The sequence below is a fragment of the Helianthus annuus genome, chromosome 1 (genome assembly GCF_002127325.2).
Source record: "Helianthus annuus cultivar XRQ/B chromosome 1, HanXRQr2.0-SUNRISE, whole genome shotgun sequence".
Lineage (NCBI taxonomy): Eukaryota > Viridiplantae > Streptophyta > Magnoliopsida > Asterales > Asteraceae > Helianthus > Helianthus annuus.
The window spans coordinates 91,334,862-91,355,640 of NC_035433.2; the positions used below are offsets into that span (position 1 = coordinate 91,334,862).

The 20,779-nt window shown below is 37.4% G+C and overlaps 3 protein-coding genes and 2 non-coding genes across 5 annotated transcripts; 1 reads left to right on the forward strand and 4 right to left on the reverse strand.

Moving 5' to 3' along the window:
• Window positions 1-8,251: 8,251 nt before the first annotated feature.
• On the reverse strand, window positions 8,252-12,036 carry LOC110935512 (ras-related protein RABA5b). The gene is made up of 2 exons (XM_022177895.2): window positions 11,625-12,036; window positions 8,252-8,851 (listed from the first exon to the last, which is right to left on the reverse strand). Exons 1-2 carry the CDS (start codon window positions 11,956-11,958, stop codon window positions 8,547-8,549), a joined length of 639 nt encoding a protein of 212 aa, XP_022033587.1. The 5' UTR covers window positions 11,959-12,036; the 3' UTR covers window positions 8,252-8,546.
• Window positions 12,037-13,668: 1,632 nt separating this feature from the next.
• TRNAW-CCA lies at window positions 13,669-13,742 on the reverse strand. The gene has a single exon. It is a non-coding gene; the product is annotated as a tRNA-Trp (tRNA).
• Window positions 13,743-13,891: 149 nt separating this feature from the next.
• On the reverse strand, window positions 13,892-13,965 carry TRNAP-UGG. Its single transcript has one exon. It is a non-coding gene; the product is annotated as a tRNA-Pro (tRNA).
• A 3,033-nt stretch (window positions 13,966-16,998) lies between these two features.
• Window positions 16,999-19,596, reverse strand: LOC118479842 (ATP-dependent Clp protease proteolytic subunit-like). The gene is made up of 3 exons (XM_035974643.1): window positions 19,451-19,596; window positions 18,388-18,681; window positions 16,999-17,768 (listed from the first exon to the last, which is right to left on the reverse strand). Exons 1-3 carry the CDS (start codon window positions 19,519-19,521, stop codon window positions 17,543-17,545), a joined length of 591 nt encoding a protein of 196 aa, XP_035830536.1. The 5' UTR covers window positions 19,522-19,596; the 3' UTR covers window positions 16,999-17,542.
• LOC118490656 (photosystem II CP47 reaction center protein-like) lies at window positions 19,531-20,466 on the forward strand. The gene has a single exon (XM_035988433.1). The coding sequence runs from the start codon at window positions 19,993-19,995 to the stop codon at window positions 20,464-20,466; it is 474 nt and encodes a 157-aa protein (XP_035844326.1). The 5' UTR covers window positions 19,531-19,992.
• The last annotated feature ends 313 nt before the right edge of the window (window positions 20,467-20,779 follow it).

Genomic DNA, 20,779 nt, shown 5'->3' on the forward strand with positions numbered 1-20,779 from the left:
TCGATCATTTCATTTAGACAACACTTACTCCACATAATACAAATAAAACACAAAATCGACTAATTACAGTCAAAGAAGTCAAATTTGACTTTGACTTTGACTTTGACTTTGACATTCGAAAACACGGGGTGTTACAAACACTTGTGTGGATACTTGTTTATTTTGTCAGATAGTTATATTATTTTAGGGTAAAATAATGTAACTTAACAATATAACTTGACATTTGAATTGTGTGGTATGTGATAGAAGTAATGAGTAAATAAACTGTACGTAGGGTACGTGTTATGCATGAGAAACTGATTGTTATCTGTACCGTATTAGGACGTGCTTGATTTCCTGATTATTTGAGTAATTAATCTAACCGAGCAAACCGAGGTGAGTTCACACACTTTCTAAGGCATGGGATTCCCGGTGGTTGGGAACGGGTTAAAGAATTAAAACGGAACCTACATATCCTCCTTGGGTAGGATATGTACCGCCATCCTCCATAGGTAGGATGCCAATATTAATCCTGCGTATTCTCCTTGGGTAGAATACGTACGTTCGTCCTCCTTGGGTAGGACAACAACCTTAAAACTTACTAGACAAAAACTCTATCATGAAGTCCCTCATTTTATATCAACTTAATCGCCGAGGCCAATGGCGAGCGGGTCATTAGTTAATAGCGCTATTAGGTTTAACAAACCTCACACCGCGCCAGTCGGACGGGCGTGTACTAATGGACTATGGCAAACTGTCAATGATGATAGACATTGACGTAGGGCACAACTATTGTTCGTCAGTTGTCAATATGGTAACGGTCTAGTGGTTCACATGGGGAAGCCCCCACTGATTATGGATATGGTTTGGGTAATAAAGAAGGAACTGGTTAATCATATTTTCAACTATGGGGTAACCCCCACGGCAAGTAAGCCAGCAAAAGACAAACCGTGTTTTCGGAAACAACTTAAAACTAAACAACCAACCGTGAACTCACTCAACTTTGTTGTTGACTTGTTGTTACATGCCTTACAGGTCGTTAGATGCTTATGGAGCTTGCACGAGGAGGAGGTCGTTGTGGGATACGGACTTTACGTTCCGTGCTTAACATTTACTCCTTATGAACTTATTAAACTTACGTTTTGGACTTTAAACTTATGAACTATGGAACTGATGTTTTGGACTTACGTTTTATGCTTCCGTTGTTAACTTAGAGTTGGTTACTTCCTTTTGGTCACCAATTGTATTGTGGTTGGTTTTATTTACTTAATTACGTTGTTCAATATGATTGGTGGCTCGATCCTGGTCATGTCACGCCTCCAAGCGGTGTCTGAAACCGTGTCCACCCATCTTCTCTTTCTTCATTAAATGCAGTTTGTCTTCATTAGTTGACCACGCCCCCGTGTCCGCTGGGCACGACCCCGTGTGCAGAAGCGTATCTGTACTATCAAGATTTTCCTAGATTCTGTGAATCTTAGAGTTGACCACGGCCCCGTGTCCGCTGGACACGCCCCCATGGTGGGTGATAGAAGCTTCTACAACTTTGTCTTTTCTGCAGACACTTGGGCACAGCGTGTTCAGCCTTTTGTTCTCTTGTTTTTGCTTGGGAGGATGCTATCGAGGGGTCGGGCATGCCACGTTTATTCCTTTTCTTGTATTTATGTTAGATTTAGCTGCCTTTTTGCTTCCTTTGTTCATTTGAGCTCATTTAATCCTGAAAATACAAAAGGAAGACAAAAACACACTTTTTCCAACATTAGTACTAAAAAAGGGTTAGTTTTATGCCTTATTTGATGTAATTTATATGTTGCATTTTGCACACATCACTAATATTTCTAGTGAAGGATTGGGTGGAACTGTTGATCAGTTGTTGCTTGGGAAAGATGGAATCCTTAGATTGAATGATCGAATTTGTGTTCCAATCTTTGGAGGGATTAGAGATCTAATCCTTCGGGAAGCGCATAATTCAAAATATTATGTTCACCCTAGAGATGACAAAATGTATCGAGATCTGAGAAAGAACTATTGGTGGATGGGTATGAAGAAATCCATAGCCACCTACGTAGCTAAGTGTCTTATGTGTTCACAAGTTAAAGCTGAACACCAAAAACCGTCAGGACTTCTACAACAGCTTGAGATTCCCACGTGGAAATGGGAAATGGTAACTATGGATTTAGTTACCAAGTTACCCAAGACCAAACGTAGCAATGACACAATTTGGGTCATCGTTGATAGGCTGACTAAATCAGCCCACTTTTTGCCAATCAAGGAGACATATAGCTCTGATAAATTGGCTAAATTATATGTGGACGAGATTGTGTCCCTGCATGGCATGCCAGTATCTATTGTATCTGATAGAGATACTAGATATACATCTCACTTATGGAAGAGTTTCCAGCAATCATTAGGCACGAGATTAAACTTCAGTACGACTTACCATCCTCAGACTGATGGACAAAGTGAGCATACTATCCAAACTTTGGAAGACATGCTTAGGGCACGTGTGATTGACTTGGGTGGTAGTTGTGATGACCATCTCCCCCTAATAGAATTATCCTACAATAACAGTTATCATACAAGCATCAAGGCTGCTCCTTTAGAGGCTTTGTATGGGAGAAAATGTCGAACGCCCGTTTGTTGGGCTGAAGTTGGGGAAGCCCAACTATCTTGACCAGGGATTGTCCTAGAGACCACGAATAAGATTGTGCAAATCCGTGATTGTCTCAAAGCTGCCCGAGATAGGTAGAAAAGTTATGTAGACAAGAGGCGTAAACCTCTTAAGTTCCAAGTAGGGGACAAAGTCTTATTAAAGGTGTCACCCTAGAAAGGTGTGATGCGTTTTGGAAAGAAGGGCAAGTTGAGCGTGAGATATATTGCATCATTCGAGATAATCGAATGTGTCGGATCAGTAGCTTGCAAGCATAAATTGCCAGAGGAACTTAGTGGAATTCACAATGTGTTCCACATCTGTAACTTAAAGAAATGTCTAGCCGATGAGTAGCTAGAAATGTCACATCACGATGTGAAAATTGATGAAAATATGAGGTTTGTTAAGAAACCGATTTCGATCGAGGATCGACAGGTTAAAAAGCTCCGAAGGAAATTGATACCTATTGTAAAGGTCAAATGGGATGCCCGTCGTGGCCCCAAGTATACATGGGAGGTTGAGTCCAGTAAGCGACAAAAGTACCCCCATCATTTTGAACAAAATCTCGAGGTCGAGATTTCTTTTAAGGGGGTGTGGATGTAACACCTCGTAAATTCGTTTCAAGTTATATAAAGACATGTGTCCGGAAACTCTCATTTATGGCACGTTGTTTGGCGAGAGGGACTAGTATTGTCAAAGTTTGAAACTATAATGTGGAGGGACTAAAGATGTCAACATGCCAATTAATGGCCTCTGAGTGACCCTTTATGGACCGTAAGCCTTTGTGCTTACGGACCACAAGCATTAATAAATTTTGTTTTAGTATAGCGGATATAGACTGCAAAGCTCATTAGCTTACGATCCGTAAGGGATATGAAAACTATGTGCGCCTACAAGGCTTATGGACCGTAAGCCAGAAGGTCATACAGTCTGTAAGCTACTGCCAATGGCAGTTTTGTTTGGAGGCCAAGTTTCTCTGCAACATTGCCACCTATCTCACACATTGCCACCCTTCCTCAGCTTTTGCCACGACCATGGATACTTGGGGTTATCCTAGATCACTTCTAATACCTTTCTTGATCTCCATTCAAGCTCCTCAACTATAAATAGGGGCCTTGATCACTTGAACAACTTGCTCATTCTCTACTTCTCTTCTCATCTGCTTATTTGGAAGTTCCTAATCATGTAGGAGCATCCCTCTGAGTTCCAAACGTTCTAAGGATCACTTGTAAGTGTTCCTTTCCCTGCTGTTTTCATTTATAGGCTTTTATTAGCCGAAAGTCAAGCAAATTGACTTTCGCTTTGACTTTCAGTTTAGACCATTATGGTCCAGCCATTGTTCCATTCGAACATGGCTACGTGATCGTAATAAGGTAGGTGTTAATCCCCTAAAAGGGTACCTCCTGGAAATCACGTTAAGTTGGTCAAATGACGGGTCAAAGTTAAGTATAATAAAAAGTCAAACGGCAGATTTTCGGAAACTTTATAAAATGAACTTGTAATTGTTTTAGCTCATGTTTTTAACACTAAATTAGTTGGTAATTAATATTAGAAGATGTATAAAAATGGTCATCCCGTCATTTCCATTTTATGTGTCGGTTCGCAACCGAAAGTCAAGCAGTTTGACTTCTGCTTTGACTTTCGATTCTGACCCGGTTTGGCAACTTTAGCTACTGATTCTAAGTTGCATTGTGATCATATTTTAGTGTAGAATGACCCTCTGTGGTTATGCTACTTGATCATAATCAAATTCTGAGTTTTTACACAAGTTCTTATAATCTGCCTATTAATGACCAAAATGCCATTTTTTTGTGCAAAACATGGTTTTAATCAATGATGAACATATGAAATGAATAACCTACTAAGTTAACATGTTTTGACAGAATGAACTTTTTTATAACTTAAGTTTTTATACAAGTTCTTAAATTATGTCACATTATGACTAAAATGCCCTTATGGTGCATATTTTGGTTTTTAACCATAATGATCAAACAAAGTTTATAACCAACTGATGTTATAACATAATTAAAGTATTTTGGCATATTGAACTTGTTCATAGCTCATCCAATCACCCGATACCGCCTATGTGCGTACGGTTAGCTTATGTAACTAGTTTACGTAAGTGTACCGAAACGGGTCAAATCTTCACAATTTATTTCAAATTCCAGAATATAAATATGTTTACCCATATTATACAAGTCTTAGTACTTGTGAGGGTTTAAACTACATTTTATCGGGTCATCACTTAACCTAGCGTATCGTACCGTTTTCACTATTTTAAGTTAACCGGTCCAAGTCTATGACTTGAATAATTAAGACCCGTTAACATTCTAATCGGTTATTATACCATCCATTCCAGACTAAGGCATTCCAGTAGATTGCAACCAAGCTTAGTTAAATTGATAACGGTTATGCTTATTATATTATCTTGCATTGTAAGACTTATTTAAGCCAGGTAAATACTCTTAACCTATTTTCCCTATACAGGCTTGGGATACGGTAAATTATTACCGCTTGGTCGAGTATGAGATCATATATCAGATTGTGACTAGAAAATCCGCATAACCCATTTTAATCTGTTTTGCTTGAGAACTTAAACATTGGGGATTAATGCGACCGTGTCTTGGATATCCTCGGCTCATTTAATTGCAAATGGCCACGACTTAAACACGGGGTGTAGGCATACACCCGACAGATGCTAATGCTATTATAAAACATTTTCTACCCATATTGGGATACCCTTTATGGGTTAAAGTGGCGTGTCGGTTAATCATGTTATCGGTTTCTGTATCGGGCCCCATATGTATTGACAAGCATGTAAAACTGTATACAAGATAATTACTATTGTCCCAAGTTATTTATAAAATTACATGTGCCTTTGTGCACTTAAAACAATTTTGAAATATTTTCAAAATGTGTCGGTTATTTGTATTTACCAGTGTAAACTAACGTATCTTCAAAAGACTAAGTGACAGGTTGCAAGGTTACGAAATAGGTTGGAAGTGCCCGGTAATACTTAAGAGGAATTTGCAACTCCTTGCATAAGAAGCCTATTAGTCTGTTATTTCATTTTGTAAATTTACGATCCGCATGTGGACTTTGATACAATATCCGTCTGTATCATATTTTAAACAATTGGACATTTATATTGTAATAGTATTTTAAATCCAAGACTTCCGCTGTGCTACTTGTGTATTTGATATCAATCTAGTCACGTATACCCCATTCGGGCCCACCGGGTGTAATAAATATCGGGTCGTGACAACACTAGGGTGCAATGATTGAATTCAGAAAGATAAATGAATGGATAAGCATATGTAGATAGAATGCGATGTGGTCGTTAGTCATATATGTTTTATTTATGTATGATGTCACTAAATACTAACGATGTGGACATGTGTATGGTGACTGCAGGTTACACAGCTCATCCTCACGGAATGCAAAGCGGTGAAGATCGAGTCGGAGCATGTGTACGAGAGTGTGTTGTCATGTAATTATGTAAATGTATGTTATGTTTTATCTCTTAAATCAGAACGAAAGATGTAACTCTTGTAAAAGAGTAATTTTTAAATGGTTTTCAAGCATGTTAGAACGTTTATAAAGAAATAAATTTTATGGCTCGCATTTCCGCTACGTGTTTTCAGTGAAACAATTTAGAGTCTCACAACAGTGCACAAGTTGTCGGGGGTGTGGTGGAGGTTCGTGGGAGTGGTTTCTGTTTGTTAGAGGGGGGAGGTGGTTATAAGGTGGTTTTGTGGTGATGATAGCAGTATGGCCAGGGAGGAGGTGGTTATTGTAGAGAAGAAAGAGAGGAAAAAGGAGAGGGGTGGGGATGTGTAGTGATGTAGTGAGTTGGCTTGACTATAATTATTATTTTAAAAAAACCTAGGCTCCACATTAATTCTATATATTAAGTATTTTTGTTTTAATGTTTTACCATTTATTTTTTAAAGTAAAGGTATTTTGTCATTTCACACTCACTTAACTAAGAAAACTAACCCCCATCCATCTTAGGGAGTATTCGAGAAATGAGTGTGCAAAAGTTGAGGACTATGTATGTAATTTTACAAAGATGGGGACTATGGTGAAATTTCACTAAAGCACATGGACTATCCGGGCATTTTTCTCTAGTTTTTTAAGTAAAGACACGAAAGGTGTAAACTCATAACTTAAGGAGGTCAACGAAAAATTAGTATTATAAAAAAGAAATTAGTGAACGAAAGTTATTGAAGAAAATAATAGATGAAAAACGTACAATATATATGTTACAGGGGTAAAGTTTGAATATTAGAAACTTGAAGGATTAATTTGTACAACTTGTAAAATGGAGTAGTAGTTTAAGGATTAAATTGTCATTTTGTGAAACCTTGAGGGTAGTATACAATTATACGCTTTTAGCATCCTTTAACTTCTAATTTGTTTCTTCTTTAATAACTTTCGTTAGTTAACTTTCTATGAATACTTAATGTGCGGTTGTCTTTAATTTTTGCTCCACAAGATTCCGGTATAATAAAACTGAACACTAGGTTGTATGCGATATAGATCATTTTTCGGTATCGTATGTGTTATCAAGACCGATACCAATATTCTTTCTTTTCATGGTTTTCAATTAGGGTTGTTCAAATTGCTTGGCGCTCGATGCTCGCTCGAAAAATGCTCGGAATTTGCTCGTTCGATTCAGCTCAATTAAAAAAACGCTCGGTTCAGATCGGTTTAGTTTGTAAACGAACCAAACACAAGCAAAGGGCCGCTCAGTTCGGTTAGGATCGGTTGTCTCGATTTACTTTTTAATATATATATATATATATATGTGTGTGTGTGTGTGTGTGTCAAAATAAAGCTCATTTAAGTAGTTGTAATTGAAGTCCAATAGAAATAGTCCATTGTCCAATACTGAAATGTGAAGCGTCGATCTATACTCAACTTTCAACCTGGCATTCGATTCAGAAGTACAAGATCCTAATCAACCCCCCCCCCCCCCTGGCCATCATTATTCATTTCTCCATCGCCACTCGCCAAGACACTAGCTCGCTAGGGTTTTCCTTCAATCGATTCATTCAAATTCAAACTTCCGATATAACAAGGGTCTGCTTCAATCAGTCGACGATTTATCTTTCTGCTAAGTTAATCTCGATAGAACTAGTTGAGTGTTTTTGTATTCATGTTATTTGTTAAATTTTTACTTGTGTTCTAATTTGACTAAACCTTAGGGACAAAAACGACACTTTATTATGATAATTAGCGCCCCATCGTCACTTTCCTTTTTTGTTCTGCGACGCTCGATAATCACTCGACGTTCGATCGAAAAATGTTCGGATCGAAAGCGCTCGCTCGACTTAAGCTCGGTTGAAAAAACACTCGGTTCGGTTCGTGAACAACCCTATTCTCAATCGACCTAAAAATACGTGTCGATAACAATATATCACTTGGGTTTACATCAAGGTTTAATATTCGTACCAACAATCGTTTTAATCTCTTTCGATTGTCATACTGAGTGCCGGTACCGTAGTGAAACGAACCGATACCAACCAAATTCCCGCTGCAACGCTTGGGATAAAACCACTTTAGTATTAAAATACTGAATAATTTTAAAGTTGTGAACAAATCATGTGTTTATTAATAAGATTATAATAACATTGTGTAAACGATTTAAACTCAAAAAGACAAACACCAACATAATCGGTTCTCATGTATTAATTGGGCCAATACCCTGATGAGAAATTAAACTCACAAAACGGTCCAAATAAATTAAGAGAACTGAAAACATACATTAACTACCAAACCAAAAAGCTTCCCCATTAGAGAATAACTTTTGAACATGCCGCACGTAATAAGCCCGACCCGTCAAAACAACATGATTAAAGCGTGTTTGAACGAGAGCAGTACCACCACGAGTGACTTTTGATCCAAACCCGAATACTCATTTGGAACAACAATAACTTTGTTTCGTGTTCCCATCTTTAACCAGGCTTACACGATTCAAAGACACTTCGGACTTGTATGAATCCGAGTTCAGGACTTTTCTTCTAACATTGTCATAAATAGCACGGATCACAGTCTCGAAAGCCGTTGTAACATTTGTTGAATCGAGTGCGGATGTTTCTATGAAGAAAAGTTCTTCCTCTTCTGCAAGACTTTTGCCCTCCTCAACACTTACTTCCCGAATATTCTCTAGATCGCTCTTGTTCCCTACCAGCATTGTTGCCATCGCCGTATCACAATGAGCTGCAAACACATTTTCCAACAAACGGGTTATTTTTAACACAAGTGGATCAACATAAACACTATAAATAAAGACGTTCCACAAAAGTAAAAGCCTCAAGGTGACAAAACAATTAGGTCGGATGTACATAAATACGTGCGGGATTTTTTTTTCTCAAATACGAACCTATGAATATTTAAGAACCATTAGGAATCATTTTATTCAACGTTAAATCGCTGAAAGCTGTAACTGTTTTCATTAAGCCGAGCCGAGCCCGACCATGCTCGAGCTCGAGCTCGTTTAACATATGAAAGCTCGAGCTCGGCTCGATTCGAGCTTTATTTCTAAAGCTCGAGCTCGGCTCGAAGGTAATTTTTCAAGCTCGGGCTCGACTCGTTTAGTATTTATTAATTAATTTTTATTAATTATAATTATTGTTATACATATAATTTAGTTATTTTTTTATATTTATATAAATGGTAAATATTATTATTTAAATATATGTTTAGTATATTAATAAAAAATATATAAAAAGAAAGCTCGTTAAGGCTCGCGAGCCGGCTCGAGCTCGATAAGCGAAGCTCGGGCTCGTTTACTAAACAAGCTTGTTTTTAGGCTCGGGCTCGAGCTCGTTTAAGCTCGGGCTCGTTCGAGCTTTTTTCCGAGCCGAGCTCGAGAAGCTCAGCTCCATCACACACACACATGTATATTTTAGCATTTGAGGTAAAAAAAAAACACCCTCTCCGGTTTGACTGGCTAAGAGATTACGAAAACGAAAAAAACCCCAAAGTTACCCATTCATAAGTAACAAGTTGAAAATGCACCTTTAAAAGGTAGATCTAAAACGAGTAGCCCCTACCGTCGGTGGTCATATGACCAAGTAGTTGTATTTATTAATGATGTGGCTTAATGGTTAGATGTCAAGGTCACAAAGGCGATTCCTTAAATACTTCAACACCAATATAGGATAGTTCTTAAGCAATTATGAAACTAAAAAGTGTGTGGCAAGAATAAATATGATTCATGTGGTAGTTGGAGCTTTAGATCTAACTCTTTGTGCTTTTAATTTCAAACCATATAAGCTAAAGCTAAGTACCGAAATCCCATCGTTTACGTATTTTCATGTTTCTTAACCATAAGTCACGAGCTGTTTGTATCCCACACCTATATACGCATGTCCCCAACACGCTACACCCTGTTAATATTTATTTTTCTTATCCAGATTTTCCTTCCAAAATGTGTAGATTTGGAGATCAATCTGCTTATTGAAAACTATTTCACTCTGGATGATACCAAACACGTTTCGAAAATGTGAAAAAAAAAAACCTAAACCGAATACCATACCGACTATGGTGGTATGGAACCGATAGTGCAAAAATACCGAAACCGACTAGTACCAAAAACAAAAACCATAAAAACGAATACCGATACTCTGTCCCTACCCTAAATGGAGCTGATAAGCATAAACACACAATAAGCAATCCCAAACACCTTGATTTTAAAATGCGCGCATCACATGACGCGATGACTAGGTTGCATCGCGTGTTGCAATTCCATGATGCGCGCATGACGTGGCGAACCAAACACCACCTAATTAAGATTTGACCTTAGGCCACCCGTAGTCGTACCCAAGGGGGCGTTTTTTGCGCCGGAAAACGCCCAAACACGCCGCCCCACCACCCCTGGGCGTGTTTGGCTGGAATTGTTGTTTTGGCGTTGTTTAAATCACGCTATAGGGGCATTGTTTTGGCCAATCACAGCTATCTTCTTTAGACCGGAAGGTATGGGGGCCGTCCCCATGCCCGTCCTCCCGCCGCCGCCCCAAACTCTCCACCCCCCATGCCCGTCGCTGCCACAGCCCCGTGAACTTCGGCTCCCACCAGCCGATCTCGACGCCCCTCTCTCCTAACACACACACATCTATACATACATACATACATATATATATATATATATATATATATAAAGGGGTTCATCCCCCACCCCCCTAGGTCCATCCCCTCCAAGCCGAGCCTACGTGGCGGCCCATCCCTTTGGGGATGAGGCTCTCCATACCCACTAGTCTTAGGTTTGATCAATACTTTTTTTTGTTAGTTTTTTTTATTTTATTTAATTGTTTACACCCTTTTAACATAATGCCCACATCCCCACCACACCCATTTTAGAAACGCCCAATAATGCCCCTTGATGACCGTACTGCCACATGGCGAAAAACGCCGGATGGGGGCATTATTCACCTTTAGCCCATGTGTAGTGGGCAATATTCCCCCTTGGGCGCTTTGCACCATGTGGCAGCCCAGTCAGCAATGGGACATTATTGGGCGTTTTCTAAAATGGTGTAGTGGGGATGGGGCATCATTGGGCATTATGTTTTGTAGTAAAATAAAATAAAAAAAACATTTAAAATTCTTATTGGCCAAGCAAATGGAAACTCAAATGTGATTGGCCAACAATCCCCCATTCGACATTTTTCAAACCGGCTTTTTTTGCAAGATAATGCCCAATCACGCCCAGGGGGCGGTGAAGGGGTGTTTTTGGGCGTGATTGGGCAATTTTTTTTTGAAAAAAAAACGCCTCACTACGCTTGGGGTTACCCCTACGGTCTTGTGACCACATTAATATCAACCCCTACACTAACTAATACATGTAACACCTAATTAAATTCATCTCAATTTCTCACTTATCACATTACACTTAACATAAACCCTAACCAAATCGCCCACCAGATCTCTTCCATTTCAACAAATCTTAACCAAATCATAACCGAAACCACAACCAAGAGTAAAAAAAACGTACTGTTGAGTTCACCGAGCCACCGTTTAATGCTCTCAAAAGTGGTTCTGCGACTAATATCATAAACAATGAGAGCACCAACAGCACCACGGTAGTAAGCAGAGGTCACGGCACGGAACCGTTCTTGACCGGCAGTGTCCCAGACCTGAGCTTTGACCTCTTTGCCGTCGATATCAACGACCTGAGTTTGAAACTCGACGCCAATGGTGGCCTTGGAGTGTGCGTCGAACTCGTCTCTGGCGAAACGAGAGAGGAGGTTGGATTTACCCACGGCGGAATCGCCGATGACCACGATTTTGAAGAGGTATTCTTCTCCGGTTTCTGGTTCTTCTGCCATTGTTGGTTTTTTAGAGAGAGAGAGAGAGGGGATGGGTTTAGAGAGAGAGAGAGTGATAATGGAGTTGAAGTGGTGGTGTGTGTGAAGTCTTTAAAGTACATTCATCCGCGTTTTCTTTCATTCAATTTTTTTTAATTCTTTTTTTTTTTTTAGATAAAATTTTTATATACTTTTTTTTGTGAAAAAAAAAACGATATTATTATATTTTTTATGGATATATTTAGTATGTTATGAAACAGAAAATAAGAAAACATGTTCGATAATGATAGGAGGACCTATGGAAATTTGGGTTTGATCTTTAAGTTAAACGGGTTTTATCGGTAATTTTACCGTAGTGCATATGGACGGGTGGGTTATCAGGTTTTACTCGGAATTGGTGGTGGCGACTCGGGTTACTCTCGGGGTACTCCGTTTGTCCAGTGGGTGCCCCGAGAGTACTCGAGATTGATTTGTTGGCCGTTCAAAAAAAAAAACATGTTGACTGGCCATGACATTATAGCCTAGTGGTATCTTGGTGGTGGGATAAAACTTTGAGACTATTAGATTCTGGGTTCGATTCCCATAAGGGGTTTTCCTCATATTTATTGGGTTTTTTCCTGAATTGGTGTATATGCATTATTGCCTAGTGGAGATGGATATGATCGGGTGATTTCGCTGGTGGCACGATGATAATACAGTGGTCTGTCAGGTGATTTCGCTGGTGACACGATGATAATCCAGAGGTCTGTCAGTGATTCAAATTTTCCATTAATTAAACATGTTGACTAGATAACACTTGCTACAAGATGTATAAACAAAACTTGAATTGCATGGATGATTTTATATATATATATTTTTTTATTTTTACTTTTTGCAATATCAGTTTTGGAGGACAATATCACAATGATCATTAACAAATATAGAGTTTACCTAAATGCCTAATCTGGAAACTGATTAGGCGTATATATGTTACAAAAATATATCTTCAAATATTCCAAAATAATTAAAAACTTGAATTGGGAGGGAGTGGAGGGGGTGTCTAGCAATTAGCAGGGAATAAATGCGTGACCTACGGAATTCTAACATGCTTAGTGTGTCTATTCTGCCTTCTAGATTCCTTTTTTAAATATTATTTGTTATTTGCTAAAAATATATATTATATGGCACAACGTTTATTTTTTAAAGTTTAATTCATATTCATATTCATATATGATAAAATGAAAATAGAATGAACAGTATCATTCACTTTTCATTTAAGGTTTTCTACTAACGGCTTTAACTATAGCCTCAGCTCTATTTATTGGTCTGAGCAAGATACGATTTATTTGAAATTAATTGCACAATTCAGAAAAAGAAATTTTTTAGCGAACTTCTGTGTATTTCTAGTTACTTATCGTGTCAATTACCAATTCTTGGTCATTGAGATTCATGGTAATTCGGATTAATATTTAGGTATAGATATTACCTCTTTTTTCTCCTTTCAAACAAATTGAAATGATTGAAGTTTTTCTATTTGGAATCGTCTTAGGTCTAATTCCTATTACTTTGGCTGGATTATTTGTAACTGCATATTTACAATACAGGTGTGGCGATCAGTTGGACCTTTGATTAATTAACATCTCTTTTTTTTATTGACCTCCTCCTTTCTTTAATATCCAGGAGGTCAAATTAAGATTGTTGTTCCAGTTCCAGTTAGTGTTTCAGTCGAATTCGATGGAAGAAGATCCGAATCACGCTCTGTAGGATTTGAACCTACGACATCGGGTTTTGGAGACCCGCGTTCTACCGAACTGAACTAAGAGCGTTTTCTTATCATAAAAGAAAAAGGATTCGTCCCAATACGTCTTGTATGCATACTATATAGTATCATAAGAATGAAAGATTCTATATGATATGTCCAATGTGAGTTGATCTCAAAAAACCCCTCGTTACTGCTCAAAGGAGCAGTAATAGGTAGGGATGACAGGATTTGAACCCGTGACATTTTGTACCCAAAACAAACGCGCTACCAAGCTGCGCTACATCCCTTCCATTGGTCTACAGTGTCATTGTAGAGAATTCCTGTCTTGTTTTCCACATCGTTATCTCCTCTATTAAAATCTAGAATTTTTATTTCCATTTCGTCTTTTTGGTCTCATTTAACATATAATAATAGTAAAATACTTCTATCTATATGAAATATGGAACGGAACCCCAAGGAAAAATAGCTGAGTCTTGTGGGGGAATATTGGAGAAGAAACGGTCGTTTTTTTCTGTATTTAACAAAAAGTAAATCTTATTTACTAGATCATTGTACATTTCAATATGTATTATCTTATGTATTACAATAAAATGAAGGAGGTTTTTCAATGCGAGATCTAAAAACATATCTTTCCGTGGCACCGGTACTAAGTACTCTATGGTTCGGTGCTTTGGCAGGTTTATTGATAGAGATTAATCGTTTTTTCCCGGATGCATTGACGTTCCCCTTTTTCTAGTTATTGACGCGGGAAGGAATAAAGAAGATTAGAGATACAATTAAATACCAGCCCCCTCTTTTCTCTTTTTTCCCTTTTTTAGAATAAGGGAGGAAAGAGAAAGAATAAAAGTGCATTCAACAACTGTGAGACTCGGGGTCGGGTTGGAATTAAATTCATATGAAATTTCTATGGAAGTCGAATACAAACAGTGGTTCTAGGGAAAGAGTATTATACAAGATACTTATATGAAATACTGTACTGTTATTTGTATTTGGTATTTGAAAGGTTAGAAATCTTTCTATCTTATTTCCTATATTGATTGTAGTGAAATCTTGCATAAGAGGATAGCAAGTTACAAATTCTATTTTGTTTTTTCCTTCCTTTCTTCTTTTTCGTTTCGGATTGAAAGAGGAAGAGTTGAGTAAATGAAAAATCCAAAGGAGGTTCATGGCCAAGGGTAAAGATGCGCGAATACCGGTTCTTTTGGAATGTACCGCTTGTGTTCGAAACGGTGTTAATAAGAAATCAACGGGCATTTCCAGATATATTACTCAAAAGAACCGGCACAATACGCCTAATCGATTGGAGTTACTAAAATTCTGTCCATATTGTTACAAACATACGATTCACGGGGAGATAAAGAAATAAATTGAAGCGAGCACTTGCGCCCTTATCTTACAAGGAAAGGGAAAAATGACATTATATATATATAACATATTTAAATTTAACATAGTTAAAGATAATTATAAACAAACCAAATCCTATTTATTTATTATAATTAGAGATCCGGCTGAAATAGGATTTTAGGGATAAGAAATAAACTAACCAAACCATGGATAAATCCAAGCGAACTTTTCTTAAATCCAAGCGATCTTTTCGTAAGCGTTTGCCCCCGATCCAATCGGGGGATCGAATTGATTATAAAAACATGAGTTTAATTAGTCGATTTATTAGTGAACAGGGAAAAATATTATCTAGACGAGTAAATAGATTGACCTTGAAACAACAACGATTAATTACTGTTGCTATAAAACAAGCTCGTATTTTATCTTTGTTACCTTTTCTTAATAATGAGAAACAATTTGAAAGAACCGAGTCGACCACTAGAACTCCTAGTCTTAGAGCCAGAAAAAGATAGGTTTACTCTTTATTCACTTGAATTCAAATCCCCATCCGAACTCAAACGCGGATTTCTATTTTGTTGGAAAAATCCAAGAATCCGGATTGAATTCTTGTGTCGTAAGAAAAAAAAGAATAATCTGGGAAGAAGAAATTTTTTTAGTGAACGTGTTGATTCATATTTATTTTGACTACTTTATTTTGACTACTTTCTCATATTTATCATATTCTATTCATTTTTATTCGACCTTCCCGGAGTTCATTCTCTGGGCAACTCCGTTTAACCGGTGGATTCCTTCCAACTTACTTCTTTTATGACCTCATTGGAAATCATATAAAGACAATTCCTATTTGATATAGCTATTTGTGCAAGTATTTTACGATTAAGAAGCAATTGTCTCTTGTACAGATCATTTATGAATCTACTATAACTATAGCATACCCCCCTTTCGCGAATTGCTGCATTTATTCGAGTGATCCACAAACGACGAAAATTGATTTTTTGCCTATCCCTATCCCGATGAGCCGAAACCAAAGCTCTTATTTTTTGTTGAGTAATAGTTCGAGTAAGTCTTGAATGAGCCCCCCGAAAGCTTGATGCAAATAAACGAATTTTTGTTCTACGTCTCCGAGCGATATATCCCCGTCTAATTCTGGTCATTGAATAAATGAAACTTTAACGAATAACTAATCGATTTCCTTTCTTTCAGTTATTCTTTTGCCCCTTTCCTAGTATATGAATAACAAAACGGATTTTTCCAATGTATAAACTAATAATTCCAATGGCTTTGGCTACTATAACCTTCCCAACCACAATTTTTCTTTTATTCGAGGCATTTCACCTCGAAATACGAAATTGTACTATACTAGGTATTAAAAAAGAAAAGTAATGATAAAGAAATAGTGGATTCCATCGTTTCTATGGTTACTTCTTAAACGGTGAGGTCTTCTCTATATACCGGAGCCTTTACTTCATTTAATCAATGTTATTGCTAACTTGTATAGTTCACATTCTTCGGCTCTACCCATGAATTATCCAGTAATAGGTCTTTCACAACCAGTGGCGGAGCTTGACCAAAAGTTTTGAGGGGGCGTAAAGTAATGGGACCCAAAAAACTTTTTTCCTATCGTTATGTTTCGGTTCGGGTCGGGTCGGGTTGGCTATTCGATTCAAATCGGGTCAAATAATAATAGTTCCAAATAAAACAAAGTGTATATTTACCAAACTACCCATCATTTATATACAAAGTTTATAAATATTTAGAATATACAATTTAGGAAAAATAATCTGGGGGGCGATCCTATATAATTTTAAAATTTTCGGACGAAAAATCGCAACTTGTACACTTCTAACCGAAATATTGGGGTGGGCGGATGCACCCCCGAGCACCCACTATCCTCCGCCTCTGTTCACAACGAGCTCTACCTATACAGTAACGGTATTTAATTATGAAGATTGGCTGGGTAGCTGACCCTGTTAGTCCGTTCTTGCAAGAGGGGTTTATTTTAACTAAGATTTCCTCCGCTTAATGGATAACCATTTGCTACCAATGGAGAATTGCTTCTCATCTTGAATTGAGGTGAGTGGATTTACACCAACAGAAACCATAAATTTCATACACAATAAAAGGGATATCATCGATTTTTAGATAGGAAATGTAGTTCGTTTTTCCGGTCTATCCTATTTGATCATTGATATTCGAACATTGTTCTCTTTCCTTTGTTCTAGTTCATGATCTGAACGAGTCGCACATACACCCTAGTACATGTTCCTCGACGCTGAGGGCATCCCTGAAGCGCGGGGGATTTTGTGACATTTCTAATTGGCTGTCTTGTATTTCTAATAAGTTGTTTAATCGTTGGCATGTTGAATCCTATACATAATGGGCTGGTTTAGATCGATCCTAACCGGATGATTATGAATTACTTTTATTCAATAGAATATAGAATAATAAAAAAAGTCATAGAATATTAATATTAAACTCGGCAGGGTGAATTTCAGAATTGATGTGAAATCTAGGCTATTGTCATTCAACCGCTACAAGATCAACAATTCCATAAGCTTGGGCCTCTGTTGCTGACATAAAAACATCTCTTTCCATGTCTTCGGATACAACCCATACGGGTTTGCCCATTCTTTGTACATAAACCCTTGTCAGGGTTTCACGTAGTTTCAGCAGTTCTCCCACTTCCAGGATGAATTCTCCCGTTGCTACTTCAGAAAAAGAACCAACAGGTTGATGGATCATTACCCTGATAATATAAGATAATAAAAGGATTCTCTATTTTTCATGATATGAGGGGAAGATACAAAGACAGATAAAAGAATAACAAGAAAAAAAGATAGAATCGAACAACCGTACGGGCATTATGCATTGCATACGGCTCTACAATAAAATTGACCCTTACCTTCCATAAAATAAAGAAAAAATAGGATCGATCAGACCCCGATCGGTAAATGATCAACTTACCACCCTTCCTTTCAGAGGAATTCAAAAATACTATGATGGCTCCGTTGCTTTATATATTGATTATATTTTTTTGTCTGTTATTTGTCTGTCATTCAGCAATCCCAAAGTGGCTTTTTTATTTGATCAAATAAACTAAGGAAAAAAGAATTTTTTTTTCGCTCTATAAATATTGTTAAGAGACCTCTGGTGTGAAAAAAGTTTGTGACGCTGAACTGGACTTCCAAGAATAAAATAGGAAATACCTTTTTATCATATTACTCTCTCGATACATAATCTAATGTTTTGAAAACAAAATTTCTTATATCAAATTCAAAGTGCCATGCTATTATTCTTAATATTCATATTTCATATGGCGAAGGCATAGTCTTCTTTTTTCTCTCAAATAAAAGCCCCATTGGCGCCAAGCGTGAGGGAATGCTAGACGTTTGGTAATTTCTCCTCCGACCAGGATAAAAGATCCCATTGAAGCGGCTGATCCCATGCATATTGTATGTACATCTGGTTGCACAAATTGCATAGTATCATAAAGAGCCACTCCCGGTATTACCCATCCGCCAGGAGAGTTTATAAACAAATACAGATCTTGGGTATCATCCTCGATACTGAGATATATCATAAGACCAATCAGTTGATTTGAGATCTCACTATCAACCTCTTGCCCTAAAAAAAGTAATCTTTCTCGATAAAGTCGGTTGATTAGGGTCAAATTGTATCCCTTCGGAACCGTACAGGCGCCTTTTGACGCATACGGTTCAAAAAAAAAAAAAGAATCAATGTGTAGATTCCAATACTTTTTTTTTCATAGCAAGTTCCTTCTAACTTATAATAATAGCATTTTCTTTGATTTTTCACTAAATACGAGTTTGTCTTCCTTTCCTTTTTGTCTTCCTTTCCTTTTTGTCTTCCTTTCCTTATAACGTATAATAATAAAAAAAAAGAATTCATTAAACTTATCCAATTTACTTCTCATTGATGGATTGTTTCATCGAGATCCAATCCAAATCACGATGTCATTTTCTTGTTCTTAAATGGGCCTCTTTAATCTTTTTAGGTTTATGCTCTACTCCGGGTAAAGATCCGCCCGATTTTGATTTGCACATATAGTACAAATGCTCCCATTACCACTTCTTTTTGTTATCCCTTCAAAGTTTGAAAAAAACTTCTACTTACAAAAAAAGATTTCTTTAAAAATAGGAATCCTTTATGATATAAAATAGATATATTACCACTTGGTTTTTTTTAACGGAGTCTGGATACTTCAATGTAGCAGTCCAACTAAGCCAACCATAAATTCTTCTAATTGATAATAGTAATTCGAATCCCCCCCAAAAATGGATCTAATTGCACTTCACGCTCCAAATTTTTTATGATTCAATTAATCTTTCGTGGGCGAAACAGAGGATATCTCGATTGGGGAGAAAACGGGGAAATCCCATATGACCCAATATATCTGACAAGTCGCACTATATGTCAACCCAAGATGCATCTTCCTCTCCAGGACTTCGAAAAGGTACTTTTGGAACACCAATAGGCATTAAATGAAATAAAAAAGAACTAAGTACTATATTTTACTTTGATGTGGAAACGTAACAAAGCCTTTCTTTTTATTTATAATATTGTACTTTATCTTTATAATATTGTACTTTATCCTAATCAGATTTTATTCATAAATTCTGAAAAATTTATAAAGAAAATAAGAAAAAATAAGGGAAAATGATTACGACTAGTGTCCTCTAATGATGAACAAGTATGGGCACATTCGCTCATAGAAAATCGCATTAACTTCCCCATTGCGTATTGGTACTTATCGAGTATAGAATAAATCTGCTTCTCTTTGTTCCTACGAACAAAATTGTTCCATTATTACCAACAGAATAGAACAAATATGAACCCTTACGTTGAAATAATCCACTAAATAGGGGGGTCCATAACATAGTCATAGTATAGTCTTTTACAATGCAATAAAGTTACGTAGTGTCTTTTTTCTTTCATAAAGGGGTATTTCCATGGGGTTGCCTTGGTATCGTGTTCATACCGTTGTATTGAATGATCCCGAACGGTTGCTTTCTGTTCATATAATGCATACAGCTTTGGTTGCTGGTTGGGCCGGTTCGATGGCCCTGTATGAATTAGCAGTTTTTGATCCTTCTGACCCTGTTCTTGATCCAATGTGGAGACAGGGTATGTTCGTTATACCCTTCATGACTCGTTTAGGAATAACAAATTCCTGGGGCGGTTGGAGTATCACGGGGGGGACTATAACGAATCCGGGTATTTGGAGTTACGAAGGTGTGGCTGGAGCGCATATTGTGTTTTCTGGGTTGTGCTTTTTGGCAGCTATCTGGCATTGGGTATATTGGGATCTAGAAATATTTTGTGATGAACGTACAGGAAAACCCTCTTTGGATTTGCCCAAGATCTTTGGAATACATTTATTTCTTGCAGGTCTGGCTTGCTTTGGTTTTGGTGCATTAAAGTGAAACCACGGGGACTGAAATCACAATTTTTAAACTAATGGACTGAAATGGTGATTTTTGACGAACCACAGGGACGAAAACAGTAATTAACTCTTTTTTCAATTTATCTTATGTTGTTCATTAAATATTTTTTGCCATTTATTTATTTTATCTAAACTTTTTTATATTCCTTAATTCTTATTTATCTCGTTACCCAAACAAATAAAATAGGAAACCCTACCTCCACCTTGTTTATGCACCGTTCCCCTTCTCTACAGTTATCGGTACATGAAGGTATAAACCGACACCAGCCTGGTACAGAAAACGACAAAAAGTC